The sequence below is a fragment of the Microtus oregoni genome, unplaced genomic scaffold, assembly GCF_018167655.1.
Source record: "Microtus oregoni isolate MIOR12 unplaced genomic scaffold, Mior012 000086F_ref0000336, whole genome shotgun sequence".
NCBI lineage: Eukaryota > Metazoa > Chordata > Mammalia > Rodentia > Cricetidae > Microtus > Microtus oregoni.
In genome coordinates, this window is record NW_024544552.1 from 5,473,365 (window position 1) to 5,496,961 (window position 23,597).

The 23,597-nt window shown below is 41.9% G+C and overlaps 1 protein-coding gene across 2 annotated transcripts in view; it reads right to left on the bottom strand.

Moving 5' to 3' along the window:
- Nucleotides 1-5,337: 5,337 nt before the first annotated feature.
- LOC121442029 (regulator of G-protein signaling 5) overlaps nucleotides 5,338-23,597 on the bottom strand; it is a 38,924-nt gene continuing 20,664 nt past the window's right edge. The window contains exons 2-6 of one of the 2 annotated variants that reach the window (XM_041643463.1): nucleotides 21,121-21,231; nucleotides 15,841-15,902; nucleotides 10,698-10,864; nucleotides 8,785-8,990; nucleotides 5,338-5,551 (exon numbers count right to left, since the gene is read on the bottom strand). In XM_041643463.1, coding sequence (XP_041499397.1) covers nucleotides 8,829-8,990; nucleotides 10,698-10,864; nucleotides 15,841-15,902; nucleotides 21,121-21,231 — 502 coding nt within the window. In that variant the 3' untranslated portion in view covers nucleotides 5,338-5,551; nucleotides 8,785-8,828. Of the gene's footprint in view, nucleotides 8,991-10,697; nucleotides 10,865-15,840; nucleotides 15,903-21,120; nucleotides 21,232-23,597 lie in introns of both variants that reach the window. The other variant, XM_041643461.1, reaches the window with a different exon arrangement.

Below are 23,597 nucleotides of genomic sequence, written 5' to 3' on the forward strand. Positions count from 1 at the left end.
GAAGTATGAGCCAAACAAATCTGTTCCTCCCCTTGGTTGCTTTTGGTTACCGTGTTTATCACAGTAAATGAAAGAAGACGAGAATAGAAAGCGAGAGAAATAAACGGGCCAATTAGGGAGCCCATAGGCAGTTTTGTCTCACAGGTTACAAACCTTTTGTATCACTAACGTCATTTACTTTGGATCACTTCTCTGTGCTATGGAATACAGAAGGGTAAAATGATTCAGCTCAAGAATTATTTGTGCTGTCTCAGGTCCTGGAGAGGAAGAATGCAGCCGCCTCCAGCTCCAATCACGTGAGTCCAAGCGACAGGAGACTGAGTCAATCAGACGGAGACGACAGTATGACTAGAAAGCCACTATCCCAGCCTTAAGGTCACCTTCTGATGCCTGTACTTACAGTTCAAAGGGACACGATTTTGTTTTTGTTTTTGTTTTTATCAGTCCATGCCTTCTGGATCTTTGAGGTCTCCTTTCAGTCTGTTGCATGGTTTGAGGGGTTAGGATTTAAATAAATGGTTTTATTTGGATTTCAGTTACCTTGATCCTCATATGCCAGTGCTTTACTGGATGCTGATTAATAAAATATATGACCCCTTCAAACAAGCTAAAAATATAGACTGTTTTACTTCCTTTACTTACAATTAGTCATTCTAAGAGAGTACACTGGGAAGAAACAAATCCCCAAAGCCATTAAGTCTTTTTTGGAGGAAGCAAGCGGGGCTTCAAATGAGTGAGATTAGTCTGCCCTCCATGTTTACCCCTGACTGCGAGGCAGAACTGGTGTCGGAATGAAAAGTCACGCAGTAGTTACCTGCCAGAGAAAAGAATCTGGACAACTCATTAACTTTTCTTGTTTTCCAGTTGCTGCTTAGAAAATTGGCTGGAGATGCATGGAGACAAAAAACGTGATGGATGCCTGACCTACTTATTTAGAAAAGGTGCCAGTGTCAGAGCCCAGGGAGTGCAATGCAGACATCTTGAAGGAAACAGAGTAGGGACTGTCCCCAGAGGATTCCATGATTATTGATGGTCTCACAGTCTCGCTTCTTCTTTGGTTCCAGCATTTGCTGCTCCTCCCTGAGTCAGTATTTCTCACCTTGGATGTCTGTGCATGAGGAACATTGTTTCCTGAGGGCAGAAGCCATACTAATTTCAATGTCCTTTATTCGTCCCTCTTCCTAGGAATTCAGGAGGAGATGGTATCTGAATATTTTTCTGCATGCCTTTTTCATAAATTAGAACCTTAATTTTGCTAACATTCCTCCAAGAGGATTTCCTGACTGTTCTGGAAGGATGTCATCCTTGGTGCTTAGCTATGGTCTGCATGGGATTAAGACAGTGTCTCTGGAGAAGGTGACACTTGTTAGATAAATTCTCCAGAAACGTCTCTGTGTGAATTGGGTGGAGTCAGTAGAACAAAACGAAAGGCCTTGACTAGGAGAGAGACTAGCATGGCAGGGGGGCTTTAAGAGTTTTAGGTAGCAGGTTGACTTGCCAGCTTGGAGAACCATGTGTGACAGCTGAAGACTTAGGATGATAGTCACTGAAGACACAGCAGTCAAATTTTAGTTAGAATAACCTGTTCAGTGTGCAAGTGGTCTCTGAGGGAATCCATATGAGACTATCTACAATGCCCCTGAACACTCATTTAAATTATCTAAAATGGCAGGCAGTCAATACTTAGGGATTTCTGAACTGAGTTTGTACTTTGCTTTTAACAACAATGCCTGGGTTTTCACTTTTCTCTTTTTGAGACAGGGTCTCATATAGGGCAGGTTGGACTTAGATTTGCTATTTTTCTGGGGATGATCTTGAACTTCTAGTCCTCCTGACTCTGACCCTGGGTTCTAGGATTCCAGGCATGTACCACCAAGCCCAGTATATGTTGTCCTGGGGATTGAATCAAGAACTTTGTGCATTCCAGGAATGCATTCTTCCCACTGAGCTACACCCGCAGCCCCTGAGAGAGTTTAATGCTTGGGTCTGTGAGGTGTCATTCAGTCAGTGAACAGTGAAGCTGCCCAATGGGTCTGCATGCTCCACTCTGCCAGATCCTCTGTCTTTTGTGTATGGTGTCTAAGGAAAGCGACAGAGCATGGGGAGCTATCTAAAGCCCAGAACAGTCTGATCCAATATTCTCGATTGCTTTCTCCTTTGTTTCAGAAAGTATTATTCTTCCTGTGAGAATTTGTGCATAGTGGAGAACTCTGAGTGATGGACAGTGGGTTACAAGCGGCAGCTTGAGACATGCACGTGGGAAACAGTGTGAGAACGTATCCAATTCTTCATCTTCAGAGAGTGGAGTGAAACACAGTAATGGCTAGAGAAACAGATAAAAGAGCGCTCTCTGCCCTGGGATTTATGTTGGTCACCTGGCGCTGTAAAATAATGGAGCCGTGTACAATGGATATGGATTGCCAGCATTGGCCAGGACTTTTCATCCCTCAACCAAAGCAATCCTCCCATCAGAGTCCCCTAATCCTATGGCTGTCTTGAGGAAGATGTTTTAAAATATTTATTTACTTGTGTGTTGGGAGGCAGGGAGGTGCCTTTGCCATAGCATGTGTGTCAAGGTCAGAGGTCAATCTTTCAGGAGTTGGTTCCTTCTGTCCATCGTGTTGAAGTAAGGAGTCTTTGGTTTGTGTTGTGTCTTAGCCTTCTGAACCATCTCCGTGGCATGGGAAGATTTTAAGAAATAAGTAATGTGCACAATCCAATTAGAGCAGCTTACATTAAAGTACTATGGCTGACAACTTTGTAAGGGGGTATTTTGTACTCAGAAGAGTAGCTTGTTAATGCTAGTAGCTGGAGACCTGGGAAAATTGTCTTAGCATTTTTCTGAGACAGATTTCTTTAGCATCTTGTTCTGTGAGATCAACTTTAAGAACATCTTTAATATATATATATATATATATATATATATATATAATGTGTACTAATATAATAAGTATGTTATATATTATATATGTATTGTATAGATAGACATGTCAATATGGCATAATATAAATTTGTAATTGGATTATCTAGAAGAATGCTGAAATTATCCATGATGTAACTGTAGACAACTCCCTAGACCTCTACAGACCCAAATTTCTCACTGATGACCTGGAGACAGAGTGGAAGCATCAGGAAGGTGGGGGTGTCTCCTTATGTGTAACAACTGTGTATAACTGGTCACTGGAGAGATTTGACTGCGCAGGAGAGTCCATGCCAGACTCCAAGTCTATATGCCTCCAGCTTCACGTCCCTCAGCTAAAGTAAACCTTTGCAGAGAGAGGAGAGGTGGCTCCCCATCCTGAAAGTGACAAAATTTTCTAAACCTGAATTTAAAAAAAAAAAAACCTATCACCTCTACCTACTCATTGTCAGTTAATTGATAGAGAAATCTTAGTAGGTTGGGATTTCGGTTGCTAAATTAAGACATCCAAATAAATGTTCAGTTAAAGGAAATAAAGAGCATCAGTGTCTACACACTCCAGTCATTTAAGCTTCTGTTGGTGCTCTAATACCCTTTTAAGTGTCTTTTATGTTTTCTGAGATTCTGCTTGGAACAAAGAGGCTTTGGGCATTTAGCAGTATAATTCAAGAGAGATATCAGTTCTTCCAGTTGCACGAGGCACTGTTTCCCTGAGTGTGGTTGTAGTCATGACAGCTTAATACCCCATGGTGCAGACAACTTGGAAACATGGTCTCAATGATAGAGACCTGGCTACCTGGCTAGGCAACCTGTCTGCCAAACATGGAGCAAGGACTCATAAGCTTGCCTTTTAATAAAATTATCATCCATGTCTTTCATTGATCTAACAATAAACCCAAAATAAGACCCAAAAGTTTATTATTTGAAAAGACCAATACCTGGCCTGATGAGACTCATTCAAACACAAACTGCACCCAGAGGCCATGACAAAAAAAAAAAAAAAACCATGGGGGAAACTGCTGTATTCGGAAAATTGAAAGACACCGATTGTGGTGTTTTGAATGAAAAATGTGCCCCACAATCTCAGGTGTTTGAACACTTGGTCCCCAGTTGGTGGTCCTGTGTGTGAAGTTTTAGGAGACCCTTTGCTGGAGGAAGTGTGTCCCTGGGGTGGACCCTGGGAGGTTACAGCATTGGCCTGCTGTAGTTTGTTCTCTCTGCTTTGAGATTGTGGTTCAGGATGTGAGCTCCCAGCTTCCTGCTGCCGCCACCATACTTCTAGTTGACCATCATGAACTCTTGTCTCTGAAACTATAAGCTAAAATAGACTCTCCCTTCCTGAAGTTGCTTCTACTCATGGTGTTCTATCACACTAATACCAAAGTAACTGGTACACCAATAATTCAGAAAATGTATATTCATCAAAAATAAATGCTTAGATTTTCTAGTTTGGAGAGTCTGTCTTATCTGGGTTGGTTTCCCTGACACACAATAGGATTGGGTATCACTTGGACATTGGTTCATTTGGCCTGCTTTTCTCAAGTTAAAGCCTTGAATCCCAGGTTTCAAGACTCCATGTAGTTCCTCTGACCCTGGTGACCAATCAGGAATCTGAGGGCTGATCAGATCTCTAAACTGCTCTGCCACTGTCTCCACAGTGATGCTAACAATGCCACCTGAAGTGGCTGTGGTCTTTACTAATAGTACTTCTTGTAGGAAACTCTCAGAACTCATCCAAGATAATAAAATCATAAAAATTAGATGGTATTGAGATGATTGAAAGGCATTACATCTACATTAAATATAGTTGGGCCTTATGGGGACTAGAAACAAGAACTCGCTTCAACCGCTTTCTAGGTCCCTCTTCCTCTTTCTCTTTCCCACATTCTCATCTTTGCTTCTTCTTGGTAAATCTAGCTTTATTGATTTCCTCTCATTTAATCTTTCATTTTTTACATAAGCTCTGCCCTTCTATCCAGTTCCAATTCCACTAGATGTGACCTTAACACCTCGTCTAAACTATCTTAGTATCAAATCCAAAATCACGGGACTTGAAGTTAGTGGCTCTGGGGTTTGTGGAAAGAAAAGGATTGCTATGTGCATTGACTAATACAGGGCCCAAACTATACTACCCTCCCACATCCCACATCCTCTACCCGCTTCTAACAGTGACCACAGCTGGGGCAACCGGTGATTGCTACCCGTACCTAAGAAGAAGGGGTCACTAGAAGGTTTGACACTTTGTATATTTCATTTTATTTTCTGAGTTTTGTTTAGCAGCCTCTTTTGGGATTGACTCCTGGTGAGGTCCCTTCCATGGATCAAGGCTTCACCTGTGGGACGCAGTGTGGGGAAGAAATGATTCTTTCCTAGGAAAAAATTACTTCTTGAAAGAATGCTCGAACACCAAGAGAATATGTGAGACCATTACATAGATATATATTTGATATGATATGTGATTTCTGTTACAGGTTAATATTTATTTTATTATCAGTAAGAGTGAGTTACATATTACTCAAAGTATTGGATACAATAATCAGAAAACAAACGTAATTGGTCCAGAATTTAAAACTTCTGAGAAAAGTGCTGGCACAGGACTTGATAAACCTCTCATTTCTGTTCCATTTTACCCTAAAAAAAAAAAAAAAAAGACTTCCCACGTTGTAGAATTAAAAAACAAAACAAAACCAAGTTTCCTTATATTCTGACAACTTCAGGACAGAAAATTTGCCATACATTATCCAAATTCTTTGCTCCTGGGGCGTATTCCTCAGCGCTGTCCTTTCTTTTGTCTATGCTTTCACCTGTGCCTCTACCTAAGTAGGAACTGAAGTGCTCTTAACATGTTTATTATTACAGAAGAACAGTGAGACACAGCATTTCAGAAAGGGAGGGGAGAAGGGGAAGTGAGCGAAGAGGGAAAAGGCATGTATGTCAGACAAGGGAATAGGTACTAAACATGTTAAACTGGATATGAGTCAGATGGCTACATAGCTTCTCTACTTGATGAGTATGGTTATCATTAAGCAATTAAACAAGGTTAAAACTCCAAAGATTCTGAATGTGTGCTGTATTAATCACCCACTCTCATAAGCTTTCATTTAGTTTCCTGGGTATTTCCTCAGTGGGGAAAGTCAACCTTTTCCGTTCCAAGATGGTTTTCTGGGGCTACTAAAAGCTCTTCTTTGGCTATCAATTCCTCTCCTTAGCCACTGGACTTACTTAGAAGTGTCTTTAACACGAGAAGTAGCTTTTAAACCGTTCACCATCGGGCTTTGTACTAAGAGAACGTTAAATGGATGCTAGAATGCGGGTAGAATAGAGAGACTCAATGCTTGGGAGCCTACACTCCAAGACTTTATATCCCAAACCTGCCTAGAGTTCCCTAGCTCTGAGGCTTGGGTGCTTGGATGCTCCAGACTGACCTCTCCACTCCCTGCTCTCTGGCACCCACAAGTTCCATGGGAATGCACCCTCCATAGTTGTTCTTGTCTCTAATCAATTTCCTGTAGGATCTTAAGATGAACGTCCTTGTTCTGCCTCATTGTGAGCCCCGAAAAACCTCTCTGCAAACCCACAGGAAGACAGCGAGATGCACTTTGGTCATCTTTCACACTGGGCTTTCCCAGTGTTTCCCTCTGTGTTTCCCAGCCAGTGGGCTGATTTTACAGGACCAACCGGTGCTTACTTCTTTGTTAGTCCCTCTTTCTGCTTTATTCTCCTTCTCCATGCGTCCCTGTGTTCCAAATTTGCTAAGTTCCCAGGAAGTGAAGGAAATGCCTGGTAGGGTACTCAGTTTCGGGAGTGAAAGTCACTTGCAAATGAACTAGCCACCTATGTAATTCTTAAACCACCACTTGTATAATGGCATCGTTTGGCAAATTCCTAGAAAGGAGTGCTTACTAGTTTATTAATTGGTTTGCTAAGGGAGATCTACTGCTCTTCAGGAAATAGTCAAACTCTTCTTGTTGAAAAGGATTTTACACAGAGAACACAGTCCAGTGAAGTCCATAAATGGAATTAAAATAAAAACTTTTTTTTGATGAAGTTCACCTAATGCATTTGAAATGAAAACCTGCTTAAAGTTCAATTTATACAGTTAAGGGTGGTGGTGCTTGGAGTATGAGAAAAGAGAAAAATACTTCCATACATTTGGTTCTGCCTTTCAAAAGGTATCATCTATATAGAAGAAAGTGTGTGTGTGTGTGTGTGTGTGTGTGTGTACACATGTGAGTCTGTTTACACAAACAGCCCTGTTCTAACAGACAAACATAAGACACAGCCTCCTCAGTTACTCTCGGAAGGATGGCTTCTTTTTGCCGATTTGATTTAAATATCAATCTCAATCCAGAACAATATCAAGCTCAGACAGAAGCCCAGATTATGGGTCAGGTCTGAGGCTAACCGTAGGCTTCCTTCAAGAACGAGAAGCGAATCCTTCTGTGCACTGACCACAATTTAGTCCCGACACTTTCCTACATCCCAGACCCACTTTTGGCTGTGGCTGTGCTCAGAAGCATGAGACACAAGCACTCCGGGGCTCACACACTAAGTTTCCTACTTTCTCAGGCAATTTGCTCAAGGGAAACTGGGGTGAGGGGGAGGCAGGGAGGAGGGAGGAGGCGGGGGGATGCTAAATAAGTGTTATGCATTCTTTTCCTCCAGAGGTCATCCTACTTTTTCTAATTTCTCATATTTAAAAGAATGTATTTTCTTCTCATTGCCATGGAAACTGCTATTAACACAGAGAGGTTTTTTTTTTTCTCCTCCAGAAAGTTTCCAGGCCAATCTTAATATATTTGGCCTCTCCTTTGGAGACAGAATACTTACCGCCCATTTATTGCCTTAGATGTTAGAAGATACACATGTGTATATATTGCTTCAAATTTGAAATTATATAGAGATACGGCAGATATATGGATATATGATGCTGCTGTTGGCTGCAGAAGCATGCCTTCCTGAATTCTTTCTTAGTCCCAAGGCACCGCCCTTGAGGCGTCTCACCCCCACTCCCACACCTCATCCTCCTTGGACAAGCGTGGCCACTCACACAGCTTGTAAGAATAGTCAGTTGAGGTCCCCAAAACAGGAGCCACCTGGGTGAGTGTGAAACACTGAGTTACCTCTTTGGGCAGTTTTAGACATTTTGCTATTTCAATTAATATGAAGAAAATATTTAAAGTCAGAAAAGTTTTTTTCCAAACAGTCCAATCAGATTCTTGGGTACTAGCATTTCTAACTGGGAGAGGCGAAGGTTGACTTTTTTCCTCGTGGTTTGGAGGTGTAAGGGCTGAACTGAAATGGATTGGGCTCAGACTGGCTTTGCAAAGCCTACTCTATGCATCGTAGCTCCTCTTTAGAATGTATAAAGGAACGCTAGGAACGAGAGGCCGGTGTGGGAAACAAGGTACTTGCTTAAAAATCGAATGGTGGCTGCCCTTTAAACAGCTTCCTGCTTTTTACTGACTGAAGTCAGAAATCGTTAGAGGATGAGAATTAAAACAATAAACAAGACCAGTCAAATGCGCTTGAAAGGGGACCGTTTTCTTTTCAGCCTGGTTCAAAGAGCAATCTAACACCTATTCTTTTCACAGACGGCTTTATGGTAAGCAGTATATTTTTCTGTGACTCGGGCTGACAGAAACTTGGTGGACAGACCTTCATTACAAAGCAGTCAGAAGGAAGAGATGGAAGCAAAGGCCTTTAGTAGACCACAGATCCACATCTGAACCAACATGAGCCAAAGAATTGGCAACAGTCTAGGGGTTGCCTTTTTTTGGGTATCTTGGAGCAAAGCTGCTATGGGAAAATGTGCAGGTGCTTGGGAGATGCTGTGTTACTACAGAGGATAGACGTCAACTCACAGGGTGATTTTTGAAGCCTGGTAATCTGACAATTGACCAGCTGACTACTTGATTAGCTCCTTATAAAACTTGGAGCGCACAAAACGGGGCAGCGAATCCTTCTCCATCAGGGCGTAGATTCTTTTCTGGGCTAGGTCAAAACTGCTCGGGGACGGTTCCACCAGGTTCTTCATGGTGATGTCTTTAGTGAAATGATCGATGTTCACCTGTGGGCCAGGAAACAGGGTCACTGAGTCAGCGTAGGCTTCAGGATTGGATGAGGGGCCAGAGCAGCAGGATTCTCACCAGCAAGACAAGGACAGAAGGGATGTCATGCAAAGGGAGAAAGACCACTGCTGTTTCAGAAGCAGTGGGGTGAGGAAGCTGATGCTGCAGCGATCACATGACTCGGATTCAGAGGCAACTGGCATTAGACATTTACCAGGTGGCCTCCACCTGTAGCCAATCTATGCATATGCTATTTCATCCTTCAATAACCTAAGAATATATCTACAAGTTAAGCGGCTCAAGATCATATCTCTGGTAAGAGGCTTTTTGGCTTTTTTTTTTGTTTTTTTTTTTTTGGTTTTTCAAGACAGGGTTTCTCTGTATAACAGCCCTAGCTGTCCTAGAACTCACTCCTGTAGACGAGGCTGGCCTTGAACTCACAGAGATCCGCCTGTCTCTGCCTCCCTGGTGCTGGGATTAAAGGTGTGCCTACTACGGCCTGGCTCTGTTAAGTGCTTTTATCAAACAGATTTGAATGCAAGTGAACTAATACTTGATTTCACAGACTTTCTACTCATTAGGTATCCTGCCTTCTGATGACAGTGAAGAACTGGTGACCAGGGAGCCTTACTTTAGAACGAGTCTTCCCTGGAAACAAACCAGGAGGCAGCAGTTCTGACCAGATAACAAGCACAGCGAAGAAGCAGCACTTTGTCTACAGAGTGGTTAGTTTGTCCTGGGGGATTGAATCCGGGACCTGCTGCACACACACTAACCAAGGGCTTTACCAACTGACTAACACCTCCACACCCACATCTGTCTCTTGAAAGGACCAGCTAAGGATGCTACACAGCCACAGGAATAAATATTTCATGTTGTCTCTTTAAGATTTGTTACATATGCATAAGAAGAGAGATGACAGGAATCTTTCCCTTTACAAATCATCTCTCAGTCACCCATGTGCTGGACTTGAGACCTTGATGACAATTCAGTGTCTACATTGGATTCAAGAGAACCATGGACAACAGGACCTGACCAGATGGACAGGTCTCGCTGTGGCCATCTTGGATTTTTCAACAAGCTTTTTGGTTTGGTTTCGTCGATAGCAAAGATAAGAATAGACAGACTTCCCCAAAGCTTCCTTGAAACCTGAGCATATCTGGTCTTCATCAGTCAATTAGTGGTATACTGGCTTTAAATACCTTTTGCACTGTTACCTTGTTTTATTTTGGTTCCCATGGTTCCCATGGACAGTAAATCCTGCTGCCTCAATAAAGGACGAATGTCAAAGGCTAGAAATAGGGGACTCACTGCATCGATTAGTTGGAACATTCATGTGCTTTTTTCTACATCTATTGTTTGTTTAATTCTCATAACATTACAAAACAGCTGTAGTCAGTCTTACATCCCAAATGGAAGAAAATAGACCCCACATTTTATCCCAAATCTTACATTGGGTTCTTTCGCCCTTAAGGTTGGTTGTATGGTACTGAAGAGCCATTGCTGCACAGTGGTCTGTACAGCATTCAGGTCAGACGTGCTTGACGCTATCACACTGCCCTTGTATTCAGTAGCTACATACTGGGCACAAGCACAGGTAGCCTTCAGCTCAAATGCTGTGCCAGCAGCTCATGAAGTTTTGCCTGGGAATGTGTTGATCTGGCTCTTAAATGGATTCACTCAGCCACCTACCCACCAGTACCAACCTCTTTAGGGGCCTCTGTCTGGATGAATTCCTCATAAATTTGCTTTGCCTTCTCCGCCATTTTGACTGGGGATTTTATCTTCTTGTAATCCTCACAGGCAACCCAGAACTCAAGGTTTTCCTCACTGAACTCAGATCTCAGGAAACCTTTGAAGCTGGCAAGTCCATCTAGGAAGTGAAAAGTCAGTAGGGAGATTTCATTAATTGATTTGACAAACTATATCTAGCTAAAAACCCCAATTTTACTTCCAGTACATTCTGTCATTGATGTAAAAAAAAATCTTACAAATGGAAACTCATTTAATTTTTATTATACACACCAAGAGCAGGAGCTATAAGTGTCCTGTTTTATAAATGAGCTCACAGAAGTCAAGCGACTGCTCCAGAATGTCCAGCAAGTAAGAAGAGCGTTGGAACTTAAAACCAGGTTCTGATTCTGTAGCCGCGCGCATTTGTCTGTTATTCTAAACTACTTCTCAAAAGATGTGTGATTCTGTTTCTTGGAACAGGAACCTTCCATTAGGAGTTTCCTATTCTCACCTGAACTTGAACTGAGAGAAAAACATAAGGTGGAACAAAGATGCTAGGGATGACATGGGAAGGCTCCATCATGCTGTCCCATGTGCTGACTTTTAGTTTATCTGCCTTTACCCCTTCATCCACATGCAGGCAGGCTGGGACAGAGATGCAGAGGCAGCAGAGAAGATCGCTGCTTGTCATCCACTCTGACACTGGACAGAGGCCTTTGCCTCACAGTCTTTTACACAAGCGAATGCATTCAGGTGGCAAATGTCCATGACACTGAGGTTTTGCCGTCAATACTGATGACATTCAGGGCACACATCAACTCCGAGGAAAACCTTTATTGTTAGTAGTGGAAGCTGAATGAAGAGCCTCGTGCATACTACGCAAGCACTCTACCACAAATCTATATTTCTAGCCCCCAAAAACATATTTAAAACTTGGTTTGTCAAAGTAAGTAATATTTATAATGAATGACTGCCAGAAACTATTATCCCGTTTCCTCTTTTTGCAGGTGACTTTTGAGTGAGTGCAAATACATCACTCTGATAAATCAAACAAGCCTGGTTCCCTAGGAGACTTTAGAGATTCCACGGAAAGTAGAAAGAAAAAACAATGAAGACTTGTTGATCATCTGTACAACAGAAGCCATTGGAGCATAGCAACAGAATCCCAGAAGGAGCCTAAGTTCAGTTCAGAAGGAAGGAAGGTGAAATAGGAATGTACAGATTAACATCTGGATGACAGGGCCAGGTGAAGCTGTCACATACAGGTCGTTCCTGTGACCACCAGTTGGGTTTATGTCAGTGTGTAGAAGCTATGTAACAGAGCAACTGTGAGTTTGTAAAGGACTGTATGTGCTAACTGTGTACATGTGATAATCATGGGCTCTGCGCTTTCCTGTTTCCTTCCCACCCTTCAGTACTAACCTCCCAAGGGGTAGATGCAGAGAGCTCATGAAGAGGACTTAACAAGGTAGTGGAGATGAATAATAAAGAAAAATAAATCTAAACTTATTTTTAGATTTAGGATGGGCATGTGTACATGTGCATTTGCACATCATACATAAAACTATCTAAACCAAAACTAACAGTGATCTTAGCATTTGGTTCACAGCAGGAAGAGAACTGGTGAACCAGCTTCCCATCACGGAGACCTGTGCCCTGAATACTGACTTCATAGCGCTGGTGAATTCCACAATACAATAGTAAGGCTTTTTGTCAATGTGTGTGCTTTAAACCCAAACACATGAAATAGCTTTATGCCCCATTGGGCTGGGGGCCACTTAAAGCGACCCCGTCCCCTATCTAGCTTTCTGGTATCTAGGGATTCTCTTAGCAGACTTGTCTGCAGTCACTCCTCATCAGCTTTCTGCACTCTGGTTTTCTATTGGTCTTTTCCTCAGACGCTTTCTCTGATGAATTCCTGTCACCCCTGGACATCTTTTTTGAGTCAGAATTTTTCTGATTCCAGGCCAAACAGCTCTGTTTTACAAGGTACACGTATCTTTCTTACCCCACTTCTTTTACCTGGGGGCTTCCCAGCACAGAACTCTAGCACACAACCCCAAGAAAGCACTCTGGGGCCTGTATGAGCCAGCACAGAGCCTCAAATTACCTCTCAGCATACCCAGGCATGCCACTATCCAGGACTCTGAGTAGTGGGATGCCTGGGTATCCATCTGATGATTGACCATAAGCATTCTGCGGGTGTGGTACCCATACATCATATGGCACCAATACATTATAATTCAGAGCTGGCCCTAATGAATGATAGCAATTTTTGACATTAGGAGAATCAAAGAAACAGCCTTATATAAGAGGGGGAACCACCTGTAAAACCCCTTTGAGGGTAATAGGAGCATTAAACAAACCCAAGACTCTAAGTCAGATTGTTATAAAATTTGAAAATGAGATTAGTACAAATACTTCAGCAGAGATGAATTAGGGGAAGACACTGAAATAGCATTGGTAATTTATATAAAAAATGGCATGATTCATTGGTTCAAAACTCAGACTTCAGACGCTAGATTGCTTAGTGGTGAATCTTGACACCTTTATTATGAAAGGATATTTAGCCTCACGGAGCCTCTATTGCTTTGTATGTCAAATGCAAACAATAATTAAAGCTGGATGACAGGACTGTGGTACAGGACTGAATAGCTCACGTGTGGCTTTTATATGGTGGCAAGCATAATTTCATAAGTTCAGTACACACTGGCTTTCTTCATCGTCATTTGCACCAAATTCAACACTACTACTTGTCACCATTACAAGCCCAACCCAAATGTTGCCTCATCCATGACATCACCTCCCCCCGCCCCCCCCCCCCCCCCCCCCCGTCACCTATTCACCCTTGAGGATTTTTGCCAATGGAGGGGAGACATCACTTTCTCCCCGGCCCACCCACCCCCACCAATTGGAAATACCTGCTGTTCAGCCATCTTTTCCATGAGGCTGTTAATTATTTGAGTTCTGAATCTTCGCTTCCCCTTTCCTACCTCCCTCCTCAAATATATGCACCCAATTTTTAATAGTGGATCTCAGTGAACTATGAAATCAGCAGATCCCTCCAACCCACCGGACCAAAGAACATGAACTTTAAAGAAAAGTAAATACCCCAATTTTGTTACTGCTACCGTATTGAACATCAGAGGCAAGCTACCTAGCTCTCGGAATAATGGATGCTTTTTCTGAAAAAAGAAATGGTTGTTGTACTTAAGTCTCAAGATGACTTCGATCACTAAATAGACCAATATATGCAAATTTCTTAGTGTGTGTATGTATAGTATTTATAGAAAGAAAGAGAGGGAGAGGGAGAGAAATATAATGGAGAAGTGATGGACAGACAATAACAACTATACACACACATGAACAAGGCATACATGCTACATGAATAAAAGTATCTTTCATATCACTTTCATTATTATCATTGTCACAAGTGGAAATCATGGCTGTCCATCAGTGAGATGATGAGAATGGTGGACCAGGACATAGAAGGGAGAAAACTGGAAAGCAGAGAGGAGGAAGCCAAGGCAGGCGTGAAGATGGAAGCTGAAGGATGAGCCTGGGCCGGCTGCTCTGTGCCTTGAGGGACAGTCCAGCCCACAGGGGTGTCTGAGGAAATGCTCTGACCTTTTACAACCCTTGGGAAAAGAGGACCCAAATAAAAACTGTGTTGCCACAGACTGACTTTATCCTTGTTTGCTCTTAAAAATGCTCAAGTGGGAGAACCCGTATCCCCGACGGTGCTAGGGGGAGTTATATAAGCTCCCCCGTGCAATCTATTTTTGTTTTCTTAAAGATCAACATGCTTGTTATGTACCCTATAGACCTAACAAATGGAAACAGATGGTTTCTCTCTTAGAACTGAAGGAGAAACTTTAAGAATGTGGTATATTTTAAGAAAAACGTCAAAGACCCCAAATGATTAAAAATCATTTTTAGGGCCAGTGATAAGGCTCAGCTGGTGAGAGCATGGGCTGGCAGACCTGATGAGCTAGTTCCATTCCCGAACCCTCAGTAACAAGAGAGAGCGCCAACTCCTGGAAGCTGCCCCCTGGCCTCCCCCCAACAAACACACACAGATGTGTGTGCATGTATTACTAATGCATAAAATAATTGAAAAACAAATTTGAGTAAGTAGGTTCTTGCTAACAAGAAAAGATTGAATAGCAGCCTGCTTGAGTTTATTTCTACTACAGAAAATTTTGATTTAATGAAAGCTTGGGTAACTCTATCAACCCTAAGAGGCAATGGCCCATATTAACACAAAAATTTCCAAATGTTCCTCATGAATCAGCAAAAATGTTACCCCTACCCCTCAGTTTTAATGTGTGTGTGTGTGGTGTGTGTGTGTTGTTGTTGTTGTTTAATGTCTTATTCTGTAGTCCAGATGGGTCGAGAACTCACCATGTGTCCCAAGCTAGCCTTAAATTCATAGCAATGCACTTGTCTCAGACTCCTGTAGTGATATTTTGTTTGTGATTTAGCAAATAAGGCTTGACTGAAGATCAGAGTACAGAGCTAAACTACGACTTAGCCATAGAAGCCAGGCAGAGGTGGCACACACCTTTAATACCAACACTCAGGAGACAAAGGCAGGTGGATCTCTGTGAGTTCAAGGCCATCCTAGGCTACACAAGATTGAATCAGTCTAAAAGAGAAACAGAGCTCACACCTTTGGTGTTAGCACTTGGGAGCATACATGCTTTTAATCCCAGTACTAGGGAGGTGGAGACAGGAGTGATATGGCTGGGTGGAGAAAGGAATATAATAAGGCGGGAGGAGACAGGAGCTCAGAGCACTCATTCTGAGAATTCGTGGGCACAGGATCTTGCCCCCCTTCAGTCTGAGGATTCAGTAGAGGTGAAAAGTCTCTCTGGTGGCTAGCTGCTGTGTTTCTCTGATCTTGCAGCATTTACCCCAGTATCTGACTCTGGGTTTTTATTAGTAAGACCCATTAGAATTCCAGCAACACTTTCCCTACTGGCCATCTGGACAACTCCAGCCTCAGGATGCCCTTTCTGTGTTCAGACCACAACTTGGAAAAGGACATGAGCAGAAAGAAGGTGCTCTGTGTTTGTCCCCATTCAGACCCTCGCGAGAACCACGTGAACTTACAGTTGTTCTGGAGAAGCTTGTCCAGGGAATGGCGCCACTGCAGGGCCTCATCCAGCGAGGGCCTAAATCAATGATAAGGACAGAGAAGGGTGACCGCGTAAGAAGGAAGTTAACCACATGCATGACAACGACTCGATCCTCGTTTCTCAGATGGAAACGACACAACAGTCAGGATTGGGTAGTAGGATTATTTTCTGCAGTTGGGTCTCATGAGCTGTTGGCTATCTGGTATCTACAGTGCATTTTTATTGCCTTTTGAACAATCTGACCAGACAGGTCTTTTTTGGAGTCTGTTTGTTCTGCGGTCATGTCTAACAGTCTTATATATTCCATAGGAGTAAGTCCAAAGACAATCTTTATTTCAAATGTGTTAATGAAATCCAATCATCCCGTCACAGAGGGTAAACTAATCTTAAGTTTCACTACTAACTTAATAGATGTGGTATTTGATTCTACATCCCAATGCCAAAGTCATCTCACTAAGACTAATAGAAGATAGTCAGCTTGATTTTGTCCCATATTAGAAGTATGGTTGAAAAATAAAATCTATATTTATTTATTATTCTCCTTCCAATTAACATAGAGAGACCCTTTTGGAAGATTTTTTTTTTCCAAAAGAAAAGCATTAATATCTCCTAAGTCAGAGTGTCAAGCTTAAATGCTGGAGACACTGACTCAAAAGGTTTAGTCACCAAGATATAACTTATGCCTTGACTGCTGTTACCTGAACATCTGCATCCACAGAAAGCCCACAGCTGTACTTTGTTAACCACCAAGTCTCTTCTTTCATCAGAATGCACAAAGGTGAGCTGCTGTTGTCTGAGGGGAAAGAGCTGACTTTATCTTCCTGTGTTCACCGAGTTTGAACCCTTGAATGACTACATTTGGTCTTTATCATCCAATTAAAGCAGACTGGCAAAACATTTATTTTGAGACAAAGTTGAAGATGTGTTTTTATCCCCAAGGTCTTAGATTGTTTAGTAACTGAGACAATTCACACGTGTATGTGTATTGTGTATGTGTGTGTTTATACTTTATTGTAACCTATATTATATATAGAAATAATATATATTATTTTGCATGAACAAGTTTACAATGTGTTTAGTACTTTACATATAGCAGACAACCATCAAGTCCAGATGTTCTCAGAATCAAGAGACTGTTATACAATGGGACAATAGGAACTAACTCAAAGCAAAGGGTAGGCCTGGGTCACTCCCTGAGCCTCCTGATTTTATAAACAGTCTCATAAAATGAAATAGCTTGTCCTGCCCTTGTTCTTTGGTTAGCATAAAGGCACACAGGAAGAAGCAATGCCACGAGCAGGTGCCCTGACTTACACATGTTACCAGATGCAATTTGTCCCAAACGGTCTCATTATAAAGCCAAGTAATGGTCAATATCAGCAGCACATCACGACCAAGATTAAATTCCTGAAAGAGACATGTGCTGAGCCTGCTTGGGGGTGAAATTAGACCAAATTGATTTAAGGACATAGTTGAGTAGGACAGATCCCCCCACGGCATGTAGCCCAGAGTTCTGATTACCAGTCGAGGAGGTAACAGGTTCATCCTGTCCTGATTCTCAGAATTTGCCAGCCCTCATTAAGCGTGACTTCTTTGGAAACAAGAGAGATGCAGATCCAAATGACCAATGAGCATCCGGATTGGCAAGGTCATTGCTGACCACGGAGTGTGAGCACAGAGCTCTCCCTGTGTGGGTGTGAGTGACAGGGAGGAAGCTGGCTCAGATGAAAAACAAGATAAACATTTATAGGAGTAATTGACTATGTGTTTTATAATGTCCAGTGCAAATACCACCTGATTCAGGAAGTGACCACATCGGTTTGGAAACGACAGCTTTTTCCCCTCCTAACTGCTTTCCACTTGCTAAATAGTTCATATACGAATAGGACACACAACCCCTGCAAAGGTCAGGTATCATTCCTAGAGAACGTTCCCATTCTTCTTATTCCCACAGAAGCAGTCTGAAGGAATAAGTGAGGTTGGCTGCAAAGACGAAGAAAATATGTTCAATTTGGAACCTGCATATGGACATCAAAACAAGGCAAGTAGCTCATCTAGAGTTCCCATCTGTTGGCCATTGGATAAAGACTCAATCCATGTTTATTTAGACCTGATGGGTCATGAGCAAAATATACTGTGAAGGACTTCTTTCAATAAACAGGGGCCAAATTGATAGGTAACCAAAGTCTGGCTCCGTTTACCCAGAGGCAGCTTTGTTGAAAACCACAGATGACTCACTATTTAGATTTGAATGAACAGAGCCATGAGCTACACCTGTTGGCAACATAGGTCAATACTAGTCTTGGGAAAGAATTTAACTTGGTGGCACCAATGGCTGGATTTTATAGTTTTGGTTTCCTTTTTGTTTTGATTTAGTTGGTGATCTATACAGTGTCTGGTGTATATATACTTGATTATGCTTGATCATGTTTTCCTGGGTTCTTGCTTCTGACAAAGAAAACAAACCTCGAGTTCATTGGTGTCATTTGTGAGCGCCCCCTTTTTTCTTCCTTACTGTCCTAGAGAACACACGCAGGCTCAAGTCCATGAGCATTTCTTGTGTCCTTAGACCCATGGCCTTTTGGCACCATGAATATGTTACATACTTTTGAAAGGCCTTTTCTTTGTATCCGTAAAGTTGCACATATTCCCTGTCAAGGCTCACTCTACAGTTAACCTGGTGCAGGAACACACAGGATACCATGCTGTGACTGTTCGTCACCAGCCAGGGTTTGGACTAGCTATTTGTGGAGGTCATTCTGGGGCTTTAAAGTGGTAAACACAATAATATCAATACTTTCAGTTAAAAATTGATAACAGATGTCAAAGAAGAACATTTAGAGTTTAAAAACCTCAAAGAAGGACGTTTAGAGTATAAAAACCTGCTTGAAAGAGTGTCTGCCCCTGACATCTTGTAATTCAGCATATTACAAACCATAATGCTATTACAAACTCAATGTATGTAGCTTACAAATTTTGGTTATCATTCATTCTGAGCCTTTGGAAAGACAGAGAGTGGGCAAAGGAGGGGAGGGAGAGGGGAAGACAGGGCCAGGAGTTAAGGAAGAGAGTTCTGATAAGGAGGGAGCTAAGACAAAACAGGTCAAGTCTGTGTTGAGTCAGACACCCAGCCTTAGGAACAACACCTTCATCAAGGAAGTAGGGCTGACAGAGCAGATGAAAGTCTGCAAATATCATCCAATGAAAGCAAAGAGAGAGAAAGGTGTAAGAGCCAAAAGGATGAGGGAGAGAATTTTTTCCAGCATGAAATAATACTTGTTATCTCCTAATGGAAGAAGACCCAGGACCAGATTTTGAATCCTGAAGTAATAATAGAAGCTGGGATTTGGCATAAGACTATGGATAGCTTGTTTTCTGTTGTTTTCCAGGGTCTCATTTTTTTTAGTCAGATGAAAAGTTAAAATATATTACAAAATAGAAAGTACTTACTCAAAGTAATTGCCCAAAGAAGATGAGAGAAGCTAAAAATACATATGTTCAATCAAGAGATTTATTTTCTCCTCAGAAAATAAATCAGATTTAAAAAAATACAGAGAAATGTGTAAGTGAAGATATGAGTTTGGCTGAGCTCAGGAAGAGCAAGGCCATTCCCTGAAGGCTAAAAGCCCAGAAACCCACCCTATGTAAAGAGGCAGAGCAGAGCATGCGTGCTTGCAAGGGGCACTCGTTCAGTTCACGGTGGAAGGCGGCAGTCACACACAGCAGCCCCTGGGGATGAGAGGGGTTGTTCTTTTTCTCAAAGACAAACAATATTTTTGGAAGAAGAGAGGGGATAGAAGACAAGAAGAGCAAATAAGACAATGAATTTCAGGCCTGGGTTTCTCCAACAGTGGCTCTCTTGACTCCCTAAGAGCCAAGTGGTTCGGGTGTCTGTGTGGCGTTCTAGAGAAGAGATCAAAGCAGGAAATAGAGAGCTACATTTGAGATGTTAATCCCAACAGATCAATAATTACCACATTGTTTGCCTCAAAATAGACTTTTTGACCCGCTGGCTATGCAGTGTGGTTCTGCTGTTACTAGGACAGGCAGCCTGCGGCCTCGGGCTTCACATTCAATTAGTTTCTCCTTTTTAAATGTAGAAAATCCAATTATGCCTCACTTCCGGTTTGGGAACACTTTGAAGTAATAAAAGGAGGAAAATGGAAATATCCACTTAGGATGATGGAAAATGACTTTAAAGCAGAATAACCCAGTTCTGCATCTTCCAGACAGTCAACTATTATTAAGTTGAAGGTCATTTGGACAAAGAATGGGTTGGCCAATTTATACAAATATTAAATTAAGAAAGAGAAATGGAAGTTAAAAAGAACTCCTGTACTTTCCCCACACGTCTGTGATCTTGAAGCTTTTAGGTGGCATGACGAAGGAGTTGGCATCCTTTTAACTTTCTGGCTTCCTTTCTTCTTCATTTCTATGGGTACCTCTGCTATAAAGGGAAGATTGAGAGCATCTGTCTGAACAGTAAGCGTCTAGCGAGCTAATGGAAGATGGTGGACCATGTGATGGTGTGGATGGCGTTACTGAGTTAAAGTAGGTGGAGTCATGGGTGTAGAATCAAGCTTTCCTGCCATGCCTACACTGATGGAAGGGCACGGGTGGGGAAGATATACAAAGCTGAAGTTGAGACACAGAGGACTGTAAAATCTCTGTCGGGAGTTATGTTTTTTATAAGTTGGGAAAACAATGCTTGGTGTGGGAACAGCTAGGCAAATCTTCATCCTGCCCTGAAGCTGTGGCTCTTCTCTTCTACTGGACCTGGAAGGGAACCTTGTATGTTCAAGAAGAGACTGCTGAGTCCTAAATTGTCTGCTTTTTCCTTAGTGTGATCTTGCTCCATTTCCCTTCCAAGGAAAAGGCTTGGCTATTACTTTTTGGTGAGTGTGACGGGCTCATAACTAATTGGATCAGGGTTACTTGACCCCAGCCAATAAATTATCAGATGCTTTGCCCTTACAGTCAATAGCTGAGGGGCTGTTGCCACTTCATAAAGTACAGTTCATCTTTTCAAAGATGAGGCAAGGTTCTACTTCTTTTCATTCTGCAAATATTTAATGTTATGGTCTATACACGGAGGAGTTAAAAAATAAAATATTTATGAACTGACTCTCTGAGGACTCAAATGATCTTCAGTGAGCAATTGAAAGGGTAGTGCTACAGATGAATGATGGTGCTGTACACGGAAAAACAGCCATCGTCTGGAGGAAAATATGCGGAATCCATATTCATGACTCACTTGTGGGTCTTGGCTGGCTTCTCCGGCTTCTCATTATATGGAATGACAAGGTCAACAGCAGAGTCTGGCTTCTGGAGGAGAATTCCCAACTTGATCTTGATCTCCTTGGCCCTGAAAGGAAAGATGTCAGGGAACAAGAATGACACACGAGCACACAAATCTAAAACAGTGATTTCTTTCTGCATCAGAGGAAGAAAAATGGAAAGAACCTCATTTGCTCCTTTCACTCCTGTTGCGACAAAAAGAATATCAGGGTAGAAAATAGGATGCCCAAGTTCCAATAATAGTGTTTAGAAGACACTGACTAATTTGTATTATCTTATCCCATTCTAATGTTGTCTTCATATTTTCTAATTTCCATATGATTGGTAATCCAGTCTTATTCCCATTTCACAGAAAAAAAAACTGAATGAGAGGAAGTTTAAATATCTCAATGCAACCCAGTCAATATGTGGTGAAGCCTGATCAGTCTGTCTCCAGAATTCTCAAATATCTAATTACTAACTGAACTGTCTAGCTTGGCCATCAACTGGGGCAAGTTTGATTTTATTTTTACTGACAGATCGCTGTTCCCTTTCTATGAAATGACAGAGCAATGCTAGATGCCTTCGTAAGCCATTTCCAATCCTAGAACTAAACTACGTTTGGCTGAACTGTTCTAAAAATCCTTGCTCACTGTCCCATTATAGCTGCTGTAGTACCCTCCTCACAGCAGCCTTCATAGAGGAGAAGAATCTCCAGCAGATGGGCCACAGATTCAATAGTCCTTTAACTTCAGCATTTTAGTGAGCAGATATGGTCAGAATTCCAGATGGTCTTCCATCATAGGACAGGATGTGAAGATTTTCACCTAGTTTTAAAACCAATTTTTGAAGAAAATCACCTTTATTTTATACTTTAAACAGACCATGGAAAACTGTATATACATCTATCTATCTATCTATCTATCTATCATCTATCTACATATATGTACCTATAGTGTGTGTGTGTGTGTGTGTGTGTGTGTGTGTGTGTGTGTGTTCACATTTGCCAAGACACATCTGTGGAGTCCAGAAGACAATTTTTGTTTAGTCAAAGTCTTCTATTTCTGCTCCTCTGAGTCCCCCAATCGATGCTCTGGGAGATCCAAGGTAACTCTCCCATTCCCACCTCCCATCTCATTGTAGGAGTGCCAGGGTTGTAGGTGTGATCCACAGCTTCAGGCTTGTGTGTTTCCTAGGGATGAAACTCGGGTTATTGGCCTGTCTTAAAAGCATGTTTACCAGCCGAGACATCTCGCCAGCCCTAAAATGCTAATCTTGGATACGAGTTCCCAGGACACCCCAGACTGCCCTTCCTTTGTCACTGTGGCATCCCACATGCACTTTTAAGATCGGGTTTATTGGGTCATTGTACTGCATTATGGTTATTGATCCGTGCCTGTTTTCCAAGCTGTATAGAAGAACCCTTTAAAGGTGGGAGTTGAGTCTTAAGTGCCTTTTAATCTTTGTGCCTGGTACTGTTGCTTGGCAACCTGGCAAATACTCAATAGTATTTGTCACGGTGAACTAAAATTATCCTGATTTTGTTTCTTACCAATCTGTTAATATTTGTCTCCAAGTCAGTATCAAACATCAGCAAAGCCTTAAAGAGCTATGATGGGGTCACACTGTAGCCAGGCAGGATTTTGATAGTGCAAACATTCTTAATTTATGCACAGAGATGACAAAGAGGTGAAACACATGGCCAAGATGAATAACTATGCATATATTAAAGCCAAAGTTTAAAAAGCCTGGTCTTGTAACCTACAAATCCCACAGATCTCCAATTACTACATTGAACTTTCTTTGAGATCAAAATATGATGCTGTAACTGACTTAGAAATAGTTAACTCTGTGATATCTATTTATATCTCTCTTTGCTTCCATTTTTTCTCTAGAAGGTTCTCGGTGAGCAAAGCTAGCTCTAGCACTCTGTAACATCAAGTAGAGCTCAGCAGAACAAAGCATTGTGATCGAAAGTATTCTGATAGGTGGGTCTTATATAACACATTGAATAAGATACCTCTCCCTTGATCCCAGGCTCTACAAGTTACTTAAATTATCTGATGTTAAGTTTTTCTGGCTTGGAAATCGGTACTGCTGGAATGGTAAGTTCTCAGATTTTTGTGATGATTAAAGGTGCTAGCGTGTGTGAGTCACTAGGCACAGTGTTTGGACACATTTCTGCATTTGCAAAGTTAGCTTCAGCTGCATCATCGCTGTTTCCACAGATTTAACCTGTTTCCTACCTAAAGCACCAAATAGAGGGGTCGAAAAATTACGTAGGCTATTTTTTAAATCACGAAAGCTTCCTCGAGTATTCTAACTCAGGAAGTACGACTATCCATATTACATTAATTGGAATAAAATTATTATTGGGAGTTGTTTGGGAAATGTAGGTAGCCCTTGGAGCTGCCCTCTGCTGGTCAATATGTAGCATTACGGCCAGAGATATAA